Source organism: Urocitellus parryii, chromosome 6 (genome assembly GCF_045843805.1).
Source record: "Urocitellus parryii isolate mUroPar1 chromosome 6, mUroPar1.hap1, whole genome shotgun sequence".
Taxonomy (NCBI): Eukaryota; Metazoa; Chordata; class Mammalia; order Rodentia; family Sciuridae; genus Urocitellus; species Urocitellus parryii.
In genome coordinates, this window is record NC_135536.1 from 176,226,731 (window position 1) to 176,247,252 (window position 20,522).

A 20,522-nucleotide genomic window follows, 5' to 3' on the forward strand; every position below is an offset into this window, starting at 1 on the left:
TGTTTATGAACCTGTCACCAAACTCTAACATCCCATACCTTCCCTTAAGAGGTCCCACTAAAGAAATGAACACACATACATACACACAAAAGCAAAGGAGCGCTAATTATACAAGAGGCACTGATCCTTGCTTTATTCACGTAGTAATATCCAACATTGGGAATTGTGTGGGTATAGATACAAAAAAAGGAAAATGGGATCATAAACAATAGTTGGGTTCATCATGGCAGTGATGACAGCTCAACCAGTGTGTGGTTCCCCCAGGACCTACTTGGTTGAGGGAGGGGAGGCCTCCCTCTACCACTACACAGCCAAGGTACTTTGACAACACTTGGCCTATACTTTAAATTAGGGGTCACAGTGATTCAATACAGCATGGTCGAGACACTCAGGGTCAAGTAACTGCTCCTGGCCACTTAGTAGGAATAGCCTGGCAATAAGAAATCGAGTACTGTGTATGCCTTATCCTTAGCAGATCAGGGCAAGGAAGATCACAGCAGAGACCCATGAGATAGCCTTCTCCCTGTGCATCAACAGAGAAACCCTTCGAACTAAGTCCCCAGGAGGCAGAACTGGAGGTACCCCAGAAACATCACATCAGCAGCAGCATATCTTGGTTTCTCATGGTCCCATTTAAAAGTTACTTTATTACAGAAAATAGAAAAGCTTTTGTGGTTGGCCTTTTTGAGACCCAGAACACTAAGTGAGGGATGGAGGGGAGAAGCTTCCTCTAGCACCACCATTTAGAGTTCTCTACTGCATATACCACACCACTTCCTTGCCAACACAGATACCCAACTAATGTGCCAGTTACAAGACAAGATTTATAGGCCATAAAGGAAGAAAATTCTGAGGGAGGGTACTTAGCACCTTATATTTCCCTCATGTGGTAAAGTTGGAGGAGGACCTGGCAGTGAGGTAGCAGCAACAACCCTCACATAAAGAAAATAATTGAATTTTACGGTCATTCCCTGGACATTGAAAATAAGCAGTATTTGTCCTAGATCTCATGCTCCAACCACCCTCTCATGGGAAGCCATGTCACGTTAGCCTTGTATCTCCAAAGAAGCTGAGAAGGAAAATGGCTTCCCAGCTGAATGAAGTGCCTCCCAGCATCCAGTTTCTCAGAACAAAGATCCAGAGAGCTCACCAGAGCCCAGGCACAAAATGTTTTGTTTCTGTTGAATTCACCAAGTACATTTTTTTATAGAAGAGAAAACTGAAGGACAAACCAAATTGAAAGAATCACTGTTATAATAACTTTAATTTATCTTGCATTTTACAGAAGTCTATGAACGATTTTAAAAAAGCACCTCCTTACCCCATCATGTCTGACAGTTGTTAAAGTAGGCAATGAGTATGTCAACAGCTTGAGCATCGGCATCCTGCAAGGATTTCAGATCAACCAACCACTCACCAAAGAACTTGGCAGCTTTTCTATCTTGTTTTTAATATAATGGTATATCCACTCTGATGGTAAACCTGTCCAGCCAAATCTCCACAACACACTTTGCAAAATCAGTGGTGATTAGCAAATTAGTTAGCTTTGGCACGGAGCTGTGCTCGCTTGCCCGTGACAGCCTGGAAGCCGGTTTTGATACTGGCAACAGAGCATCGAGAATGACAGGTTTCACACTGTAAGAAATAGAGCCGGGTGTCCTTCTGCAGGATGGTGTCCGGTGATCGGCATGTGTGGCATGTGACATATTCCTCTGCAGGAAAAGCAACACATAGCATTACTGGTAGCCACCCTGAAACAGAGGTTGCTCTCCTCTGCATTTACATTGCATCTACATTGGACTCAATAAGCCTAGACTGCAATTTAATTGTGCACCCAGACAGGGAAGCTTAACTGAATTTCAGCTATTGGGGCAGCAATCAGAAAACACAAGTTGTCTTTTGTAATGTCCTGGCACTAAAACATGGGTTGGGCGATGGGGGGATTCTTTAAAAAAAATAAATAAATAAAAATCTAAATTCTTCATCCTGGAGCAAAAAAGGATGAAGCTGAGTTTGAAGAGATAGGATGAAGCTGCCTCTTCTTGCTTCTGTCTACACTACAGACCCCATACCTTCCTACATGGAAAGAGGCATGCCATAGCAATTATAAGTGATTAGTAAGGTCACAAAAGCAGGCCAGGCCTAGCCTGAATTGTAGGCAGATTTCGCCTTCAGCTCCAGAATCAACCAGCAGGCTCAATCAGCTGGGCCTTAGGAAATTCAAGTCCTTTTCCCTTGTGCCCCTGTCAACTTTCTCTTTACAATCATTTCCCCTCTCTTCTTTTAAAAGACTGCTTTTCCAGGCTCATTACAAACAAAAGGCTCTCCCAAAACACAGCAGCCTGATGAGAAGTTTAGAGTGATGTAATAAAATTAAGTTACACACTTACTTATATATCTTCTCAAGACATTTTCTATTTGTTTCTGTTGGAATCTTCCTTTGATTACAAGTTGGTTATTTCCATCTATAGATCCACTATGAAAAACAAAAATAGCTTTATTATTTTTATTTTTCCCTCAAAGAATCAAATTCTAACATCTTTATATTTCATCAATTTAAAATATATTCAGGGATGTAACTCAGTTGATTTAGCACCTGCCTGCCTGTCATGTGCAAGGTCCTGGGTTTGATCCCCAGCAAAACACACACACACACACACACACACACACACACACACACACACACACACACGCGCGCGCACACACACGTTTATGTGGTGCTAAGGATCAAACCCAGTGCCTCACACATGGTAGGTGAGTGTTCTACCTCTGAGCCACAACCCCAGCCCTTAAATTTTATTTTTAATCAAGTCATCAAAGCCTGATGACCTACCTATCTTCCCTAACAAATCTAATTTTAACCAATTACTTCTGCAGGGACAACAATCAGATTCATAACTAATTTTAATTAATAACTGAATTATTAATTGCATTCATGAGCCCATTCATCAAATAAAGGAAAACAAACTTTTACTGAATGCACAGCACATGCAAAGCAATGTGAGCTATAAATATAAAAATATGAAAAGGATTATTTGTATTTTTAAAAATTCTAAGTTGCATGTGGTGGTATCCACCTGTAATCTCAGTTATTCAGGAGGGTGAGTTATGAGGATCACTTGAGTCCAGGGTCAACCTGGACAACATAGTGGGATCTCATTACACAAAAAATAAAAATAATAAATAAAATATATTTGAAATTGTAGGCCACAAACTCAATGGTACTTAATGATATTTTAAAGTTCTTGCCCAATGGCTCTGGTGGCTGAGGCAGGAGGATAGAGAGTTCAAAGCCAGCCTCAGCCAAAGTAAGGCACTACCCTGTCTCTTAAATAAAATAGGGATAGAGAAGTGGCTCAATGGTTGAGTGCCCCTGAGTTCAATCCCTGGTACCCTTCTCCCTCCCAAAATTACAAATCAATAAAACAACAATTCAGTTAAAGAGTTAAGTTTATATTTTTTCTCTATCTTATCATAAAACTGACTTTACAAGAATATTTCCTGTGATTCTTCTTTAACTATAAGGGTTTAATATCACCCTCCATGAACTATAATCCTTAATTTCTAGGCTATGGTGACTCCAATGTAGGCATATTTTTTTCATGCATTGTTAAAAGAAATGGTATTTTCTCAAACCCTAAGATATTTAACCCAATGACCACAAGTTCACTTCTACAAAAATGCTAATTATTCTGAGTAGAAAAAACACTGTCACTTTTTTTCTGCTTAAAAATAAACAATGATTGTATTGAATTTATTTAAAAACTACAATTCTATAACAGAGCTTGCTTATCTATCATGGTCAATAAATTAGTTCTTAACCCCACAGCAAGTATAGCAAACTCCACTTGTGATTTTTTTAGAGAGTAAAAGTACAAAACACCTTATTTATCTCTGTGCTGACAGTAAGGCACAGGAAATTAAGCCCTTGAAGAACTCAAGCTCCAGAAACAAGTAAGATCCAAGTTTGCATCTTGACTGTGCCACTAACTAGCCACAGGAACCACTATTTCACTAAATCTGTTTCCAAATCTGAGCACTGGTATTATTTTCTACTTTACAGAAACACTGTAAAGATTGAGATTGAAACCAAAAAGCACTGCACACAACAGGTGCTCCACGTGTGTCATCATTATTATAAATGAAGTCTACATTATCTATTTTAAAGGGACATTTGGCTTCCTGAACTTATAGTAATTAAACTCATTGGCCTGGGCTCCCTGAGATCCTGGCCTCTCTGAATGGGGATGGACTGGCTCAGTGCCTTCAATAGATGAACCCAACAATCAATACAACTGATTGTAGGATTTATCTACTTCCCTGAAGTAGCTACTGAACTCAAATCCTTACTTCAATGGTTTCTCCTATGCTACTCATTACCTTACAAACTATTTCTCCAATACCCTGTTGTCAATTTAGAAAAAAAGTTCTGACTCAAGAAAATGGGTTCCTCTGAAATCTAATATGTGCTCCACAAAAAAGACCGAGAGTTCCAATTAGTGACAGGGAAGTCTAAACATGGTAGTACTTGTGCTTTCAGTTTGGTACATCAGTGGGCCTGATCAGATGAGCCAGTCAACTCTGTACCCTGTTTTTTTTTTTTTTAAGTTGTTGATAGACCTTTATTTAATTTATTTATTTATATGTGGTGCTAAGAATTGAATCTAGTGCCTCACACATGCTAGGCAAGTGCGCTACCACCAAGCCCCAGCCAAGCTCTTCCATAGAAATGAAGTAGTTTCTACTGCTCTAAAAGTTCTGGATATCAGGTAAATGTTATTTCTGAGCACATTAAGAACTTGTAAAGTGTCTGGTAGTACATAAATATGAATACAGTTTCTTACCTTGTACCCAATTCTGCCAATAAAAATGCAAGGAGATGTTTGGGCTGACGATGTAATCTAAAAAGAAAATCAAATACATGAACTGTAGCTTTCATGGAAATCTAACTAAACTTCTAAAAAAGCCACCCTGTTCAGTATTTCAATTTGTTATTACTCAGCTTTTAGCTGAATTTCAGGACATAATTCATTTAAACTTTGAAATAAAAATATATACTATATGATAAGACTTTTTTTCAATAGTTCAATACTTATAATAACACTATTATATATGCTATTTATGAACACATACATATAGAAAAACATGGATAGGAACAAGAACTTTTGAGGATAGTATCTTCCTCTTGGAAGGAAGAAGAAAGGAATCAAAATGATACAAAGGCCTTAATTGTAAAACTATTTATTTATTTGTTTATTTACTTATTGGTACTGAAGATTGAACTCAAGGGCACTCAACCACTGAGCCACATCCAAAGCCCTACTTTATATTAGAGACAGGGTCTCATGAGTTGCTCAGCGCCTCACGGTTGCTGAGGCTGGGTCTGAACTTGAAATCCTCCTGTCTCAGCCTCCCGAGCCATAGGGATTAGAAGTGTACCCCACCATGCCCAGCTATAAAACTTCTCTTTAAAGAAGTAAAAAGAAGGGCTGGGGCTGTAGCTCAGTGGTAGAGCACCTACCTCACATGTGTGAGACACTGGGTTTGATTCTCAGCACCACATAAAAATAAAGATATTGTATCCATCTACAACAACAACAAAGAAGCAAAAAATCTGAAGCAAATGTATCAAAAGATTAAAATATACTAAACCTAGGTGATGGCTACTTAGATGTTTGTTATGCCAATTCCTGTTTCTTGTTTGAAGCTGTTCTTTAAAAATAAAAAGAAACTATATACACATGTAGGCATGTCAGGGTAGCACAATAACACAAAAACAAACCAATATGAAATATTTGTATCATAAATGTATGTATGATACATTTATTCAATGGTGTACCACCCTGCTTTCAGAACAAGATAGGTCTCTTTTTTTTCCTAAAGTACACAGATAACAGGCAGAGCAATGCCACTCACTATTTTCACTTTTTAAATCTATACACTTGGCATCATTTAAATGTGTTTTAATAAGCAGACACGTAAGGGAATATTTTCCCAAAATGTAATGGGTGAGAGTTGGTGAAAATATAATAAAACAGATGAACTTCTATGTTGTTAGTGGGAATACAAATACTTAAAAGCTTGCTGGAATGCATTTGCCAATGGTTGCCATTAAAATATCCATTTTTTAAAATTCAGGAATTCCACTTTGGGAAGTTTTGATCTAAGACTCTGTTCTGAACTACTGCAAAAACACATGTCTAGGGCTGGGGATGTGGCTCAAGCAGTAGCGCGCTCGCCTGGCATGCGTGCGACCCGGGTTCGAGCCTCAGCACCACATACCAACAAAGATGTTGTGTCCGCCGAGAACTAAAAAATAAATTCTCTCTCTCTCTCTCTCCTCTCTCACTCTCTTTAAAAAAAAAAAAAAAACATGTCTAAAGATGCCCCTGAACATCTTTGTTCCCTGAAGCTTTCCCTCCAACAATATAAATCTGAGAGCAACCATGTTCAACTTAAGAACTATGAGAATATTTTGTGAAGGTATTTAAAACACAGGAATGCTATTTAATGACATAAGCAAAAGTTTTAAAACTACTGGAAAAACCAGGTTAAAAATCAGTATGATACCAATATATTTAAAGATATGTGCATTAAACTGTGGTCATCCATCTCAATGGTGAACTTTGAATGAGTTTTCATTTTCTTTAGGGTGTCTTTATTTTCTAATAAGTATATAATACTGTTGTTTTAACAAAGAAATCTAAAAAGTAATGCCTGTAAGTAATGAAAACAAGTGGTTATCTTTTTACTGCAGCAAGCATGTATCTCTCTTATGTAGGTTAAGAACAATGAAAGGCATTGCTGAGGAGCTCTGAGAAAAACAAGGCCCAAATGTCACCTGTGACACTGGCATAGAATGTGATGGTAATAAGAAAGTAGAAATTTCATTCTGGCAAAGACCATCCAAGGAAGAGGCATATCATATTGAGCCACTTTTCAGAGCTCACTATTGGCTTGATAGGCCCAGCCCCATCTGACTTTTTACCTCCCTAGACTCCTATCTGAGAACTATATTCAGGCCCCTCACTCCTCATTCCATCTGTTTAGGACTCATTCTCATAGACTAGTATGAATTGACTTCTTTTATCATCACCACAAAAATGAGCTCGGAACCTATGATTTGATACTTGACAGACCTACATTGTGATCCCCCTCAACCTAATCCCTACACCTGTGCATTTTATTTTTTACCTGCAATAAAACCCGAAATAAGGATATTTAACATCCTGAAAAATTCACTGAAAACCTGGTATTTGGATGGAGGGTCTCCATTAACCAACTTACAGTTTACAGATATCTGTAAAGTTGACAAAAGAAGTTTTCTTGGTTCCTACTCGGACAACCTGTGGAGGTTTCATAACAAATTTTCTTTTTTCTCCAGCAACCATATCTGGATTCTTTTCCCTCATGATGTTGAACACTCGATTCAGTAGCTATAGGGATAAAGTGGTATTCAAGCACATTCTTAGTAATAGCAGGGTTATTAAGTTCACATTTGAGCCACTGCTTTAATGGAGCATATTTCTTTACTTTTCTTGTGTGTGCACCCTTTGTTTATTGAGTTATAACTGATAAATAAAACTGTACATACTTATGGTATACAATGTGATGATTTGATATATATATATATATATATATATATATATTTTGTAAAATGATTACCCTAGTCAAGTTAGTTAAAATATCCATCACCTCATTTACCTTTCCTCTTCCCACTCACCCACGTAAGAACACTTAGAACCTATTCTTAGCAAAATCAAGTTAACATCACAATATGATTAACTAAAGTCATCATGCTATACATTAGATCTCTAGACATTATTATAATTAAAGGTATTTACCCCTTTGCCAACACGTCTCCATTTCACCCATCCTCCAACCCCGCCAACCACCTTTCTATTATTTCTATGAGTTTGATTTTTTAAAAATTTCATATAAGGGAGATCATGCAGTATGTATCTTTCTATATCTGACCTATTTCAGTGAGCATAATTTCCTCCAAGTTCATCCACATTGTCACAGATGGATGTATTCTACTTTTTACTAAATATACACAAACATCACTACATGTTCTAGAAGCTCCCTGAAGGCAGGAACACATCACCAACCAGGATCTATATGTCCCACTACAGATGGTGAGTGATTCCATTACAGATAGTGATTCTTTCTTGTCCAAAGTAAACACACACAACTAATTCTGCTATGTTTAAAGAAAAGTATATGATCTGTGGAAGATTCAAGCAACTCCAGACTACCCTGGTTCCAAATTAGTCATTCTGTCACCAATGCCACTCTAATCCCCAGGCTCCATACCTCAGAAGTCCCTGAACACAGATGGGAATAGTGAGTATTACAATGACTGTCACATTCTAGGCAGGCTGCCCACAGGTAGGCATCAGAAAATGCTATGAACTGGCTGTGACCTCTCTGCCTCTGTTTTACCATCAACCTATATCTCAAGGGCCCTTCCAATTCGAGGAACATTTACCTTGTTTTTCTTTGTGTGCACGGTTTGGTGGATTGAATCTGGGCATTCTACCACTAAACCACATCCTCAGCACTTTTTACTTTTATTTTTGAGACAGTATCTTTTTCATTTGCAAATTATTTAAAATACTGAGGAGTATTTTAAATAAGTTTCTGTGTGGACTCGAACTTGTGATCTTCCTGCCTCAGCTTCCCAAGTTACTGGGATTATAGGTGTGCACCACTGTGACCGGCTATCTTGTTTTTAAATTCTAGTGAACAGCTTAGCCCCTTCTTGTAAGAGAATTTGTCTTACCTCCTCATAGGTGTAGTCTCTTTCTGAGCCTGCCCAAGCAGGACCTGTCTGGTTACTGAATGAGATCCCATCGTCTTTTTTGCTATCTTCATCTTCTACAGCTACAGATAACAAAGATTATTAAGAACGGGGGTGGATTCTATTATACCAACAGAGGGGGAGGGGGCTTCAAAGACATTTGTGGTCCCTTTCACTAAGGCATTCATGACAGCCGTAAGCATAAAGAGACCAAGGATCACAAACAATCCCCTTTCCCTTAAAGGCAAGGATGTTATGAAATGCATAAGATCCTTAATATATATATTAATGTTAACACATGGTGAAATGTTTCTTGACTTAACAAATACAACGAAATAATTGCTAGAATAATTGCTAGCTATAAATAATTAGAAGGAAAAGAGTTTAACTTTGAAAGCATTTAAGAAACTTCTACATCCATAAAAACCCATCTGATGACTATATGAAAAGTTCTCTAAAAACTCTATAGTATTTTAAAACTGAACTTTAAAAGAAGTCCCCTAGCCCCAATCAAAGAGATGAAGAGCCAAGCATCAAGCCTAGAAGAGAACATGTTGAGTCCCCAATATTACCTTCGTCTTTCTCTAATATTTCATCCTCATCTGGGAACTTGACATTCTTCTTTTTCTTCTTTTTATTGCCAAGCATAATATCAAGATCATCCTCTGGTTCAGCTGGCTCTTGAACATCACTTTCAATCTTGAGATCCTAAGAAATTGAGAAAAGTCTCAATTTTGATAGTAGGGCAATAGTTTTTAATTAAAAAGACTGTGGCCTACCATCATTTTAGAGCAAAAACAATCAAATATTCAAAGCTAAAGTTACAGATAAGAAATAGCTCTCACAAGTGGGAAAAACTGGCTCAGGGATTATCATTAAAACCATAAATTTCTCAAAATACTTTTATGGGATCTTTTCCCTCCTCTTTTTTATTCTTCAGGCTTGGGATCTTATTATTCATGTTTCCAAAACAGGCTACTATCGGAACCATCTGGTTCTGATAAAAGATTAAAGAAAATTCTTTAATCTTCTGACAATCTTTAGTGGAAAAGGACTGAGGAGTATTTTAAATAAGTTTCTGACTGAATATGATGCAGTTAGTGGGTAATTCTCCTGCTGAAACCAAATACATGATGTTTTTCCACAACAATTCTCTAATATCAACTAGACATCCTCTAATTAAATTTTGATACTATCTGGAATTACTGTCAGACTCCAAAGGTTTAAAGGCTCAGTTTCATAGTTTATTGATTCTCACTCCAGATGCTAGTAACAAGTATCAGGTTCCCAAAGTTACCCACACTGACTTGTCTACAAATTCAGAGGTTCCCACAATGCCCTCCCTAAATTCAATAATTTGCTAAAATGATTCACAGAACTAAAAAAAAAGTGCTTTATTTACCAGTTTTATTACAAGGGATACAACTAAAAAAAAAAAAAAAATAGCCAAAGGGAAGCAATCCATAGGGACAAAATGTGGGGAGATGGGAACATGGCAGGTGTCAAGGAAGGCATGTCTCTAGGCATGCCACCCTCCCAGCACTTTAATGAGGCCACCAACCTGGAAGTTCTCTGAACTCCATTACTAGTTTCATTAACAATGTGTGATTTACTAAATCAATGGCCACTGGCAAGCCAAAAGAACTCAATCTCTAGACCTTCCATCCTCAGAAGTGGCAGGGGTCAAGGAAAGTTCCAATCCTCTAATCATGGCTTGATCTGCCTGATGACCAGCCCCTATCTCAAGCTATCTAGGGGCCACCTAGTCAACAGTCTTCTCATTAGCATACGAAAGATATTTATCATTTTGAAGACTGCTAACAGTTTTAGGAGCCAAAAAGATAAATCTCTCTTTTATTACACCACTTCAGCTTGGCAACAGGCTGGTGAAATCCTTATCAGCATTTCTATAGATGACATCATGAAAGAGGGAAAGATAGACCCCCCACACAGGGAATTAGGATCATATGATGAATGGATGCAGACAAGGTACAGCTTGACCAAGATTAGTTGCTATAGGTATGGATGTTAAATAGGGCATGTTAGAGATGAATCATAAACACCTCAGAAGAAAAAAAAAGGGCCTACCTCAGTCTCCAGCCTTTTAATTACTTCCTCTTCTCACCAGCTTACCCAACTCCTATTCCAAGTATACTGTCAACATTAGCCACAATTCTATTTTTTGTGTACCTATACTCTGAACTACTATGACAATGCTATGGTAATTTCAGAAACCTTATCAGCAGAAAAGTTGGAAGAGATGAGTAAACAAAATTCAGACTTGGGATCCCAAATCCAGTTCTGTAATCTGGTGTCACACACTGTCACTAATCAACCCATTGTATTAGCTAGGTATATTAAAACAGGAAGCTAGATATTGATCTAGTCTCTAAGATGACAGTAAATGAGAAATGTAGAAATTTGAATATAAATTAGCACATACTGACTAGCTTTTAGTCCTATGCTCCTATTGACTTAATCCTAATAATTAGATCTACCTCTAAACTAAGGCCAAGAAACAGTAAGAGGCAGACACAAGCAAAAATTGTTTTTCAGGTGGTTCAGAAGTCCTGGAATGGTCAGAAAATTCAGGTGGGAGCATAACCCATGACCTCAAAAACATTTCAGCTTCAAGATCGCTATCCATGCCTTTCTTGCTTCATGACCAGGATACCTGTAACATCTTCCTAAGGTTATGACTTCAATAACAGAGAAAAAAATGTATCCAAGCACTTACAAGTGGAGCTTATTAGTGACTCTTGAGGACAAAAGCTACTAGAAGTAACAAATATGCCCACTCATGTCCCAAGGGCATTTCATGACTCAAATAAACTGCTTTAACAGCCTATGAAGTGTTTTGTCCTTCCATCTGTAATGACCCAATTTTTATTAAAGTTGGACACATTATTGACGTGAATAACAAAATATAATCCATACAGAACATGAGAGAAAAAAAAAAGAATCAACTAACAAAACTTTGTTAATTTCTGTGGCACATCTCTGATGTTTCATCTAACATATTAAAACCCAATTTGTTCAGTACAATATGAGCATTTCTCTTTCTCAATTCCCCTGCAGTAATAGGAGGAAATGAGACTCTCCAAACAGGGAGATAAAAAGTCAAATCCAGGTAAAAATCATCTTGTTCTAAAGGATTCTAAATTATCCCTGAACTAAAATGAATCTGAAAATAGAAAAAACTTATTACCAACAATGCCTGATTCACTGTAAAGACTAATGTGCATTTGCTTAACTAACAGCCATCAAAATTAAGACATTATTTCCAAAACTCAATGGATTATGATAGAAATATCCGATACATGTGAAATTATTTACTTATATTTGAGCAAATTAACTATTTACTAAAGAAAAGTTTCAGTAGAAGGCATAAAATGGGATTCTTGGTGTGTCTTTATGTGCATACGTGTTTTTACTCTTCTCTCTGTGAATACACACACACACACATACACACACACACACACACACTAAAACTGCTATATGCTGGGGTGTATAAAATAGATGTGTGGGCTCTGCTAAAGTGATTTCTCTAAAAGTTCTTTAAAGTAGTAGTTCTAGGGAGGGAAAGAACAGACTTTCAGTTCTTTCCTCATTTATCCACCCTTTTATTCACCTACCTACCCACCTATGTATCTGATTCCTGTTCAAAAAATTTTTCATGTATTGAACTAGAAACCAATTCAGTAGTGGCAAGACAATCATGAGGTCTCAAGTCCCTACAAAATCAAAGAATTCCACAGAAGTAGCCTGAATGTTCTGGTTTTCCTACAGGATACACTATCAACAGCTACTAAACACTAAGACTGGGAACTATTCTTTACTGCTACCAAAAGTTTAAAAAAAACTCACAGGAATATGTGCTCCATAAGATTTCTCACTTAGATAAATCTCTCTTCTTCCAAACAATCTCAGTATGGTTAAAGACAGGGATACTTCATGATCATCTCAATGGTACAGAATATAATATTAAGACCTAAATTTACATTCCTAGAATAATAATCTTTAAAATATGTAGTCATGCCAGGTACAGTGGTGTACACCTGTAATTCTAATAACTTGGAAGGTCGAGGCAGTTCGAGGACTGCTCAGCAACTTAGCACAGCTCTAAGGAACTTAGTGAGAGCCTGTCTCAAAGTTTAAAAAAAAAAAAAAAACAGCCTGGGAATATAGCACAGTGGTCAAGTGCCCCTGGGTTAAAATCCCCAGTACCCCCCACCCCCCCAAAAAAAGTCAGAGATACAAGAAAATGACCTTAACAGTGGTGATTAAGTGCTTAACAACTATAAAGCAAAGCTACTAAGAGATAAGACAATGGGTGAGAAACAGCCATTTAGCAACCTTTCAAGAGGTCAAATTTTACCTTCAACAAGAAAGCAATACTACCTTTACACCTTCTTCAGCTTCATCAATATCAAATATCTTTTTTGTTTTTTTCTTCTTTTTCTTTTGATTAAAGAAGTTCAAATCATCTAGATCATCGGAAGCATCTATAAAAGACAGATTGAGGATTATCAATTATTAACAGCTAGCAGAAGGCAAAGCATCAAATTAAGAGTTAGACATTCCAACTATTAACTAACTCACCAGAAAAGAGAGATCAGATAGATTAATTAGTACAGTAGACCTTCCACAAAAGTAAAGGTTGTGGTACTAAAAAGCACAATGACAGGTCAACCCCAAGCTTTCTAGCAAAGAATCTGGTTAGGGGACATTTTAAGAATGTTTATTTAGTAATCTCTGACCATATCATTCTTGTTTCCAAAACAAAGTCACAGCTCTCACACAACTTCTAAGACCCTTCACCTTTATTTCTTCACTTCTACCTAGCCCTGTATCCCACCTTCCACACCTCAACCCCTGCTCCAGGCCTACAGAACTTCTTCCAATTCCTAGTGCAATGTATGTGTAGTCTCACCTTCAAGCATTCCCATGAGCCCTCTCATATAGCAATTTGTTCCATCTCACCACCTTGATTAGGAGCTACTTCTACCAAGAAGTCTTCTCTAAGCCTGTAACTGGGTTAGGTATTCTCAGGATACTTGGGCATACTGAGGTAATTACTACAAGCTTGCTTTAATAAACTGTCTTCCTTCTAGATACTAAAAGGATAAACCTTGTTCAACTAAATCCCAGTGCCTACCTCAACATTTTATTGAACTAATCAATCATCGAAAGGTCTTATATAAATTACTTCACATTTAATTAAAATAAGGCTGTACAACAAATATGAATATTGATGAAACTATCGTTAATGAGCAAGAATAGGTTCTGTTCAGAAAGTTTTCTATTTGCTCTGCCATTTTGTGTATTTAGCATCCCTCTACTACAAAGTTTTTCAAGGAACTATTTATGAATTCATTTTATCTTATTAAAACAGAAATGATTTACTTTCTAAAGCTGGTTTCAAACATGTACAAGACAGCACAAGGTATTTGCTCAATGATTATCAGTTCCCTCTACTCCAGCAATCTTATATTTGATACAAACTATATTTACTGAATCATTTATTTCTAATAGTCAAATTGTTTCTATGTTAGAGTACTAACATGAGTGAAACAATAAAGCTAGTACTTAACCCCAAACATTTCAGACTAATTAATATTTTATATGCATTTTCAGATTTGCTAATACAAAAACTGCCTATGGGGGGCTGGGGTTGTGGCTCCATGGTAGAGCACTCGCCTTGCATGTGTGAGGCACTGGGTTTGATACTCAGCACCACATATAAATTATAAGTAAAGTTACTGTGTCCATCTACAACTGAAAAAAAATTATTTAAAAAAATTCAAAAAACACCTATCCTTGATTCTATTCCTTTCTGCTCATACTCAAATACAATCCCATTAAATCTGGAAAACCAGCTCCAGAAGGATGAAGTGTCATCATTTTTGCACTTGTGAATTCAGTGGGAATTTCCTGCAACAAACCCATCATATATCTGGTAAGGCTCAATGAACAGACTACTAATGGCCTTAACTTTAATGGAAAAGCCTTATCAGGCTAGGAGGTCACTACATACACAAAATCTAAAACATAAAAGGAACCTGGGCTCCCAGCACAATAGTGACTCTGACATCAACCACTTACCTTTTTTCCTACTGTCTTCTTCATCAGCTTCCACATCTTTATCCTCAGTTGGTTCTGGTTCCACTTCTTTTGTTTCAGAGGGCTGGGTTTCTTCTGTCTGGGCATCCCCTTCCTCATCTAACATAAAGGGCTTCTTCTTCTTCTTTTTCTTCTTACTCATTGTAGGATCAAAAATCATCTGTTTAAAAAACAATAAAGAAGAAAAAGAGACCAAATGATTATTTCTTAATGATGCTTTATCCTCAAAAGGCAAACTCTTAAAGGTATAAGACAGGAAAAAATAAAACTGTCCATCCAACCTTCCTTGTACTACTAAATATGGAGTGCAGGGAGAGGGAGTGTCTGAAACATGTGCACATGCCTTTCAATCTGTAAGGTATCTATCATAAGATAAAGGAACTTCACTTTTAATTTCATAAACAAATTTGGATATCCTGAATGAATCATGGAATTAAGGGAAGGAACTTTAGCAATAAGCTATGGTTAGACGTCCCTCATTCATAAATGAGAAAACCAATACCTTGGAAAGTTTAGAACATCTGGTTGATAACCTGGAGTGGCTATATGTGGAGACTAGATCTTGATTTTTTAAAAAATTTATTCTGAAGTCTAGACAAACCTTAAATTTTAAGAAACTCCATCAGCAAATCAGTAAATCTCTGAGAAATTTCCTTAGAAGTTTTTACACTGCTTTTTGTTTGTGGAATACAAAAAATTTGCTTATATTATTTTTATCTAAATGTTCACTATACAGTAAGTAGAAAAGTAATTTCTAACTTGTAGACTGCACTGATTACCTGAAAAGTTATTTTAGATGGTAACAGTTTACACATACAGGGTAGGCACCTGACAGAGCAGAAAGAGCAAAGTCTTTAAGTCAAACAGAATTAGATTCAAATCCAAGTATTTTTTCCCCTGAGCTCCTTACCAATCTTTGCCCACTGATCTGCTGTGTTGTAGACTGTGTAGTGATCAGAAACACAACTGGAGCACAACTGCCTGGATTTAAATCCAGACTCTGGCTCATACCTGTGTCACCTCATGCCTCATGTGTAAAATGGAGATAAGCTGAACTAAAACCAAACCTGACAAGGTTACTGCAAGCATCAAATAAGAAAACATAAAGCCCTTACGTTATAATTTATATAATGCTTTACAGTTCACAAAACATGGTATCTGATTCCTATTACTGAAACATCCTCAACTTAGGTGATCTAATTTGCCAGATGTATCATGAAGCTCTCAAAACTTCCCCAACTGATTATAATTAATTTTCTTTTTATGTCCCAAGCACATTAAGGAAACTAAGCTATAGTCTATAATAAGGTAGGGTAGCTATTGTCCTCATCTAGTAGAGAAATATATACAAGGCATTATGGAAATTTTCATAGTAACATTTCAAAATTATTCTCTTGAATCCAACTGTATAAATGAGTAATTCTGAAATGCAGTCAGTTGGAAGAACATTAACTGAGAAACTTAAAGAAGCATTCCTTCCAGGATAGATGAGTCAGGAAAAGGAATCCCCCACTATTGACCTATAGTGGGCCTTGGGTCATCCTACATGGAATACTGCAATCTGTACAGGGGTAGGTACAGTTCATCATCATTCTTGAAATAGGGAGACTTGGCAAAAGGACAGACAGCACTCCAGGCACTATAAATCTGGTTTTGGCAAAGTTTATAATCCATTTATTGCAATTTTTTTTCATGCTTCAGGTTCCCTGGAATATTAACTGCCTTTTAATTATTATTATTCAGCAAGCCAGACAAAAGATAGAAGGGATCCTGAAACCTCCCAGCAGCCTTCTTAGCCCAGGAAAAAATTCTTATTTAGGTCTACAGGTAAACAGACTATGGCCCTATCAAAGGTAATAAACATTTGGGAATCATATGCTGAAATAATTAACATCTCAATTACTACCTCTGGATACTTAATACTTATGTACTTAAAATACTCAATGCCTCATTTCATTCACACAACCCTGCAAAGTAGCTTACAAATAAGGAAACCAGGGATTCTGAAGTAGCAACCAAAGCGGGACTCACCAAAACATAAGGCCATGTCAGTTTTGACTAAGATCATGGTTTAAGACTTTTATATCTGACTTTCAAATTATTGATTACATTCCAGAGGTTTTGTTTATGAGGCTAGTTTGGGTTTGAGAAGCAAATAGTTACTAAGTCTACAATGAAGCCTTCAAAAGCATAAAATTTCCATTTTCAACTTATCTTTGTTGGGTTGGAGAAGGCAAGAAAAGAGAATACCAGCTAAAATTACCCTGATTACAGCCTGAAGTGCTTCATCAAATTGTCTCCAGCATACCTTACAAAGAAATCAACTTTTTTGTCCATACTACACCCAGAAGGCATGTATATTCTCAAAAGAACTTGCAAAGAAAGGTGTTGATCTGAAATTCCTTTCAGGGCTGAAATGCTAACAGCATTTTTCATCTCCAGGTGACAGGATTCTGGGAAATTTTTATTTCTTGTATTCTTCTGTGTTTTATAAACTTCATTTACATAACACACATTCTATTTTTAATCAGAAACTTTTTTTCTTTTAATTTAAAACTTCTTTTGGAAAAACACCTTACCATATTTGTGAAAACTCAATGTTCTGACACCTTGTGACTAGTGTCTAGTATTAAGCAAGTCTAAGAAGACATTAACAGTGCTTAAAAACAAAAAACTCAGCATAGAGCTGGGTGTGGCAGTGCACCCCTGTAATCCCAGCAATCTGGGAGGCTGAGGCAGGAGGATTCCAAGTTGAAAGCCAGCCTCAGCAATTTAGTGAGGTCCTAAGCAACTCAGCAAGTTCCTGTCTCAAAATAAAAAGGGCTGGGGATGTGGTTCACTGGTTAAGTACCCCTGGGTTCAATCCCAGGTACCAGAAAAAAAAAAAAATGTAAAAAATTCTGAGTGCCTGCAAATTAGGGGATTTTTTTTTCCCCTTATCAAGTAACACATTTCTAGGTTACTGCTTTTTCATAGTTCCACTAGGTTAAAAAGGATCATGTTCTGGTGATCTTTTTGGCTTAATTACAAGGTTTAAAAAGTAACATGTGCTGTTTATGGCAATTATATTTCAATGAGCCATTTAAAGTAAAAAGAAACTAGAAAGTTACTGATAGTTTATAAGTCATTTCCAAGTGCACGTTTTCATTTGGTCCTCACAAGTCTGTAAAGCGGTCAGAAAGGACTTTTCTAATAATTATCTTGTCAATAACACTACATGAACCAGAACCTACACCCCATTCTTCAGACCTCTCTTTACCAGTTAACTTCCACCTGACAGAGGTTCTAGGTTCTAGTCCCACTAACTTGGTGCATGACCTAAGGCAAGTTAACCTCCTTGGGCCTACTCTCCTGTCTATAAAATGAAGTAGTACTGGTAAGTCTAGGAAGGGCCAAGCTGCATATACTATATCAGCTTCCAAAGTCCACTGCTGGAATGCCGATTCTGCTACCTATGCTGAACAAAATCTCGTTCATCCTTCAGTTATGTATTCAAATTCCCCTTCTTTCAAAAAACCTGATCTTGGGCTGGGGATGTGCCTCAAGTGGTAGCGCGCTTGCCTAGTATGTGTGAGGCACTGGGTTTGATTCTCAGCACCACATAAAATAAAAATAAAGATGTTGTGTCCACCTAAAACTAAAAATTAAATATTAAAAAAAAACCTGATTCTATTACAAAAATGATCGTGCCAGCACTCCCGAATTATTATGTTGATGGCCCTATATCTTCTTATGACAATTTCTACCTTTCATTACAGCTATCTTACTATTATATCTCTTCTACTTTGCATTACAGCTATATCCCTTATGACAGTATGACTACTTTATCACTGAAACCATACCCAGAATTCCCCACAGCACATTGCTCTACATAGGTACTACAGTTGCTAAACATGAAAATCTGAAAAAGCAGAAGAAATAAAATAAGTGTGAAACACTCTCTCAGTAATACAGTAAATGAGAGCCATGTTTACCATGACCTCCAAGCCAGAACCATCTACCTGAATCCTTCAGACTCTTTCTCTAAGCCTGATTCCTATCACCTAGATGAAAGCAGCATTTTGGAATTCTACTCCTGGCTCGGGCGCTGAGAATCTGATCAGTAGACATTATACAACTGTGAACCTCGGTTTTTCATCTGTAAAATGGGCAGAATAGGACCAATTTTACAGGGTTACCCTGAGACCCAAATAAGAACGAAGTCCCCTCTAGAGTTACAAATTTCTTAACTTGAAAGTACTCAATGAACTAGCCACTACCTATTTTTCAAGTCTTCATTGCTTAACTCTAACCAAACTGGAGAACACTCCACTCTGTGTAAGCACTCTTACTTGCTATTTGTCTTATCCTATAATAAATCAAGTCTTCCCACTGCTGGAGAAAATTCTAAGCATCGTTCAGGGTCTACTCAAAAGCCAACACTAGTTTAGAGAACCTCTAATTCTTCCTCATCATCCCTTCCAAGGCCCTCTAGACCGAAAAAACTACAAATTCTTCATACTTTTTTTTTTTTTGACATGGGGTGTAGTTTTGGTGGGGGCACTCTACCTCCTGTGTTCAGCAATACCGAGTGAGAGCTCTTTTAACACCAATTACATTTTAAGTCGTTTGATTTTACATGAACTAGCATAAATAGCGGGGGTGGGGTGGGGATTTGAGATCCAAGCACAACTGGAGAAAGGGGCTCAGTCAGCTTCGCAGCCTGGACTTCTCGCTCAGGTCGCTGTGAGCCCTGTTAAAGGAAGCTCGGGGACACCGGCCCGGAAACTTTCCGAGAAGGCTGTTCACTTTTTGAAGCCGAAGGGTCTTTTCCTCGAGTCCTAACTTCCTTACCCCCTCGTCTTTTTAAGAATAATGCTCGAGAGGAAAACAAGGGCAGGATACCTGCCTGGAAAAACTAGACTACAAACTTTTTAACTAGAGTGTTCCACCGGAACCGAGGGAGGCTCCTCGGGGCGCCCAGAGAGGCGAGCTGATCAGTGTCCAGCGGAAACGAGTGCAGGAGTCGCTAGCCCCAATCTCGTTCAGTCGGGGCATCAGTCCCTTCAGGACCGGCGCCCCAACGCGTGCTCTCCACTCCCGGAACGCCGACCCCAGGAAGAAGCCGGCCCCGGCGCTGTAGCTCTGAGGAGAGCCGGGAGCGGCCAAGCATGCGGATCCAGAATTTCTCGCCGGCTCCACCGCTCCGGGCTGCTTAGGCCCTGGTGCCCCACATGGCGGCGGCCGGCCGCTAGGCCGCAGGCCCGGTTTCCCCCACTGGGTGGGTAAGGCTTCCTGCCTTAGTCCTTAGCCCTAGCACCGGGCTCAGGCCCTCACCTCGTCCCCGGACATGGCTGCGGTTCGAGTGGGCTCGGCACGAATGAGAAGTCAGACGGATCAGCCCCTGGCCTCGCCGGCAGCGCTGCTCCTACCGACACCTCTCCCAGCACCGCACTAGGCTCTTGCATCAGCGAAAGGGAACGACACCCCGCCCTCCTCCCAAACGTTGGAAGTGCGCCTGCGCAGAGCTCGCCGAGGCGCAGGCGCGCGGAAGAGCCCACCCAGTGCGCTTCATGTGGCGCGAGTAACCAGGGGACGCTGCGGCGCGGGCATGCCG

At 38.3% G+C, this 20,522-nt stretch overlaps 1 protein-coding gene across 1 annotated transcript; it reads right to left on the minus strand.

Moving 5' to 3' along the window:
• Positions 1-1,236: 1,236 nt before the first annotated feature.
• Eif2s2 (eukaryotic translation initiation factor 2 subunit beta) lies at positions 1,237-20,387 on the minus strand. Its single transcript, XM_026383278.2, has 9 exons — positions 20,243-20,387; positions 14,909-15,086; positions 13,205-13,308; positions 9,376-9,511; positions 8,786-8,886; positions 7,288-7,436; positions 4,845-4,901; positions 2,391-2,476; positions 1,237-1,712 (listed from the first exon to the last, which is right to left on the minus strand). The coding sequence occupies exons 1-9, from the start codon at positions 20,255-20,257 to the stop codon at positions 1,537-1,539; spliced, it is 1,002 nt and encodes a 333-aa protein (XP_026239063.2). The 5' UTR covers positions 20,258-20,387; the 3' UTR covers positions 1,237-1,536.
• Positions 20,388-20,522: the final 135 nt, after the last annotated feature.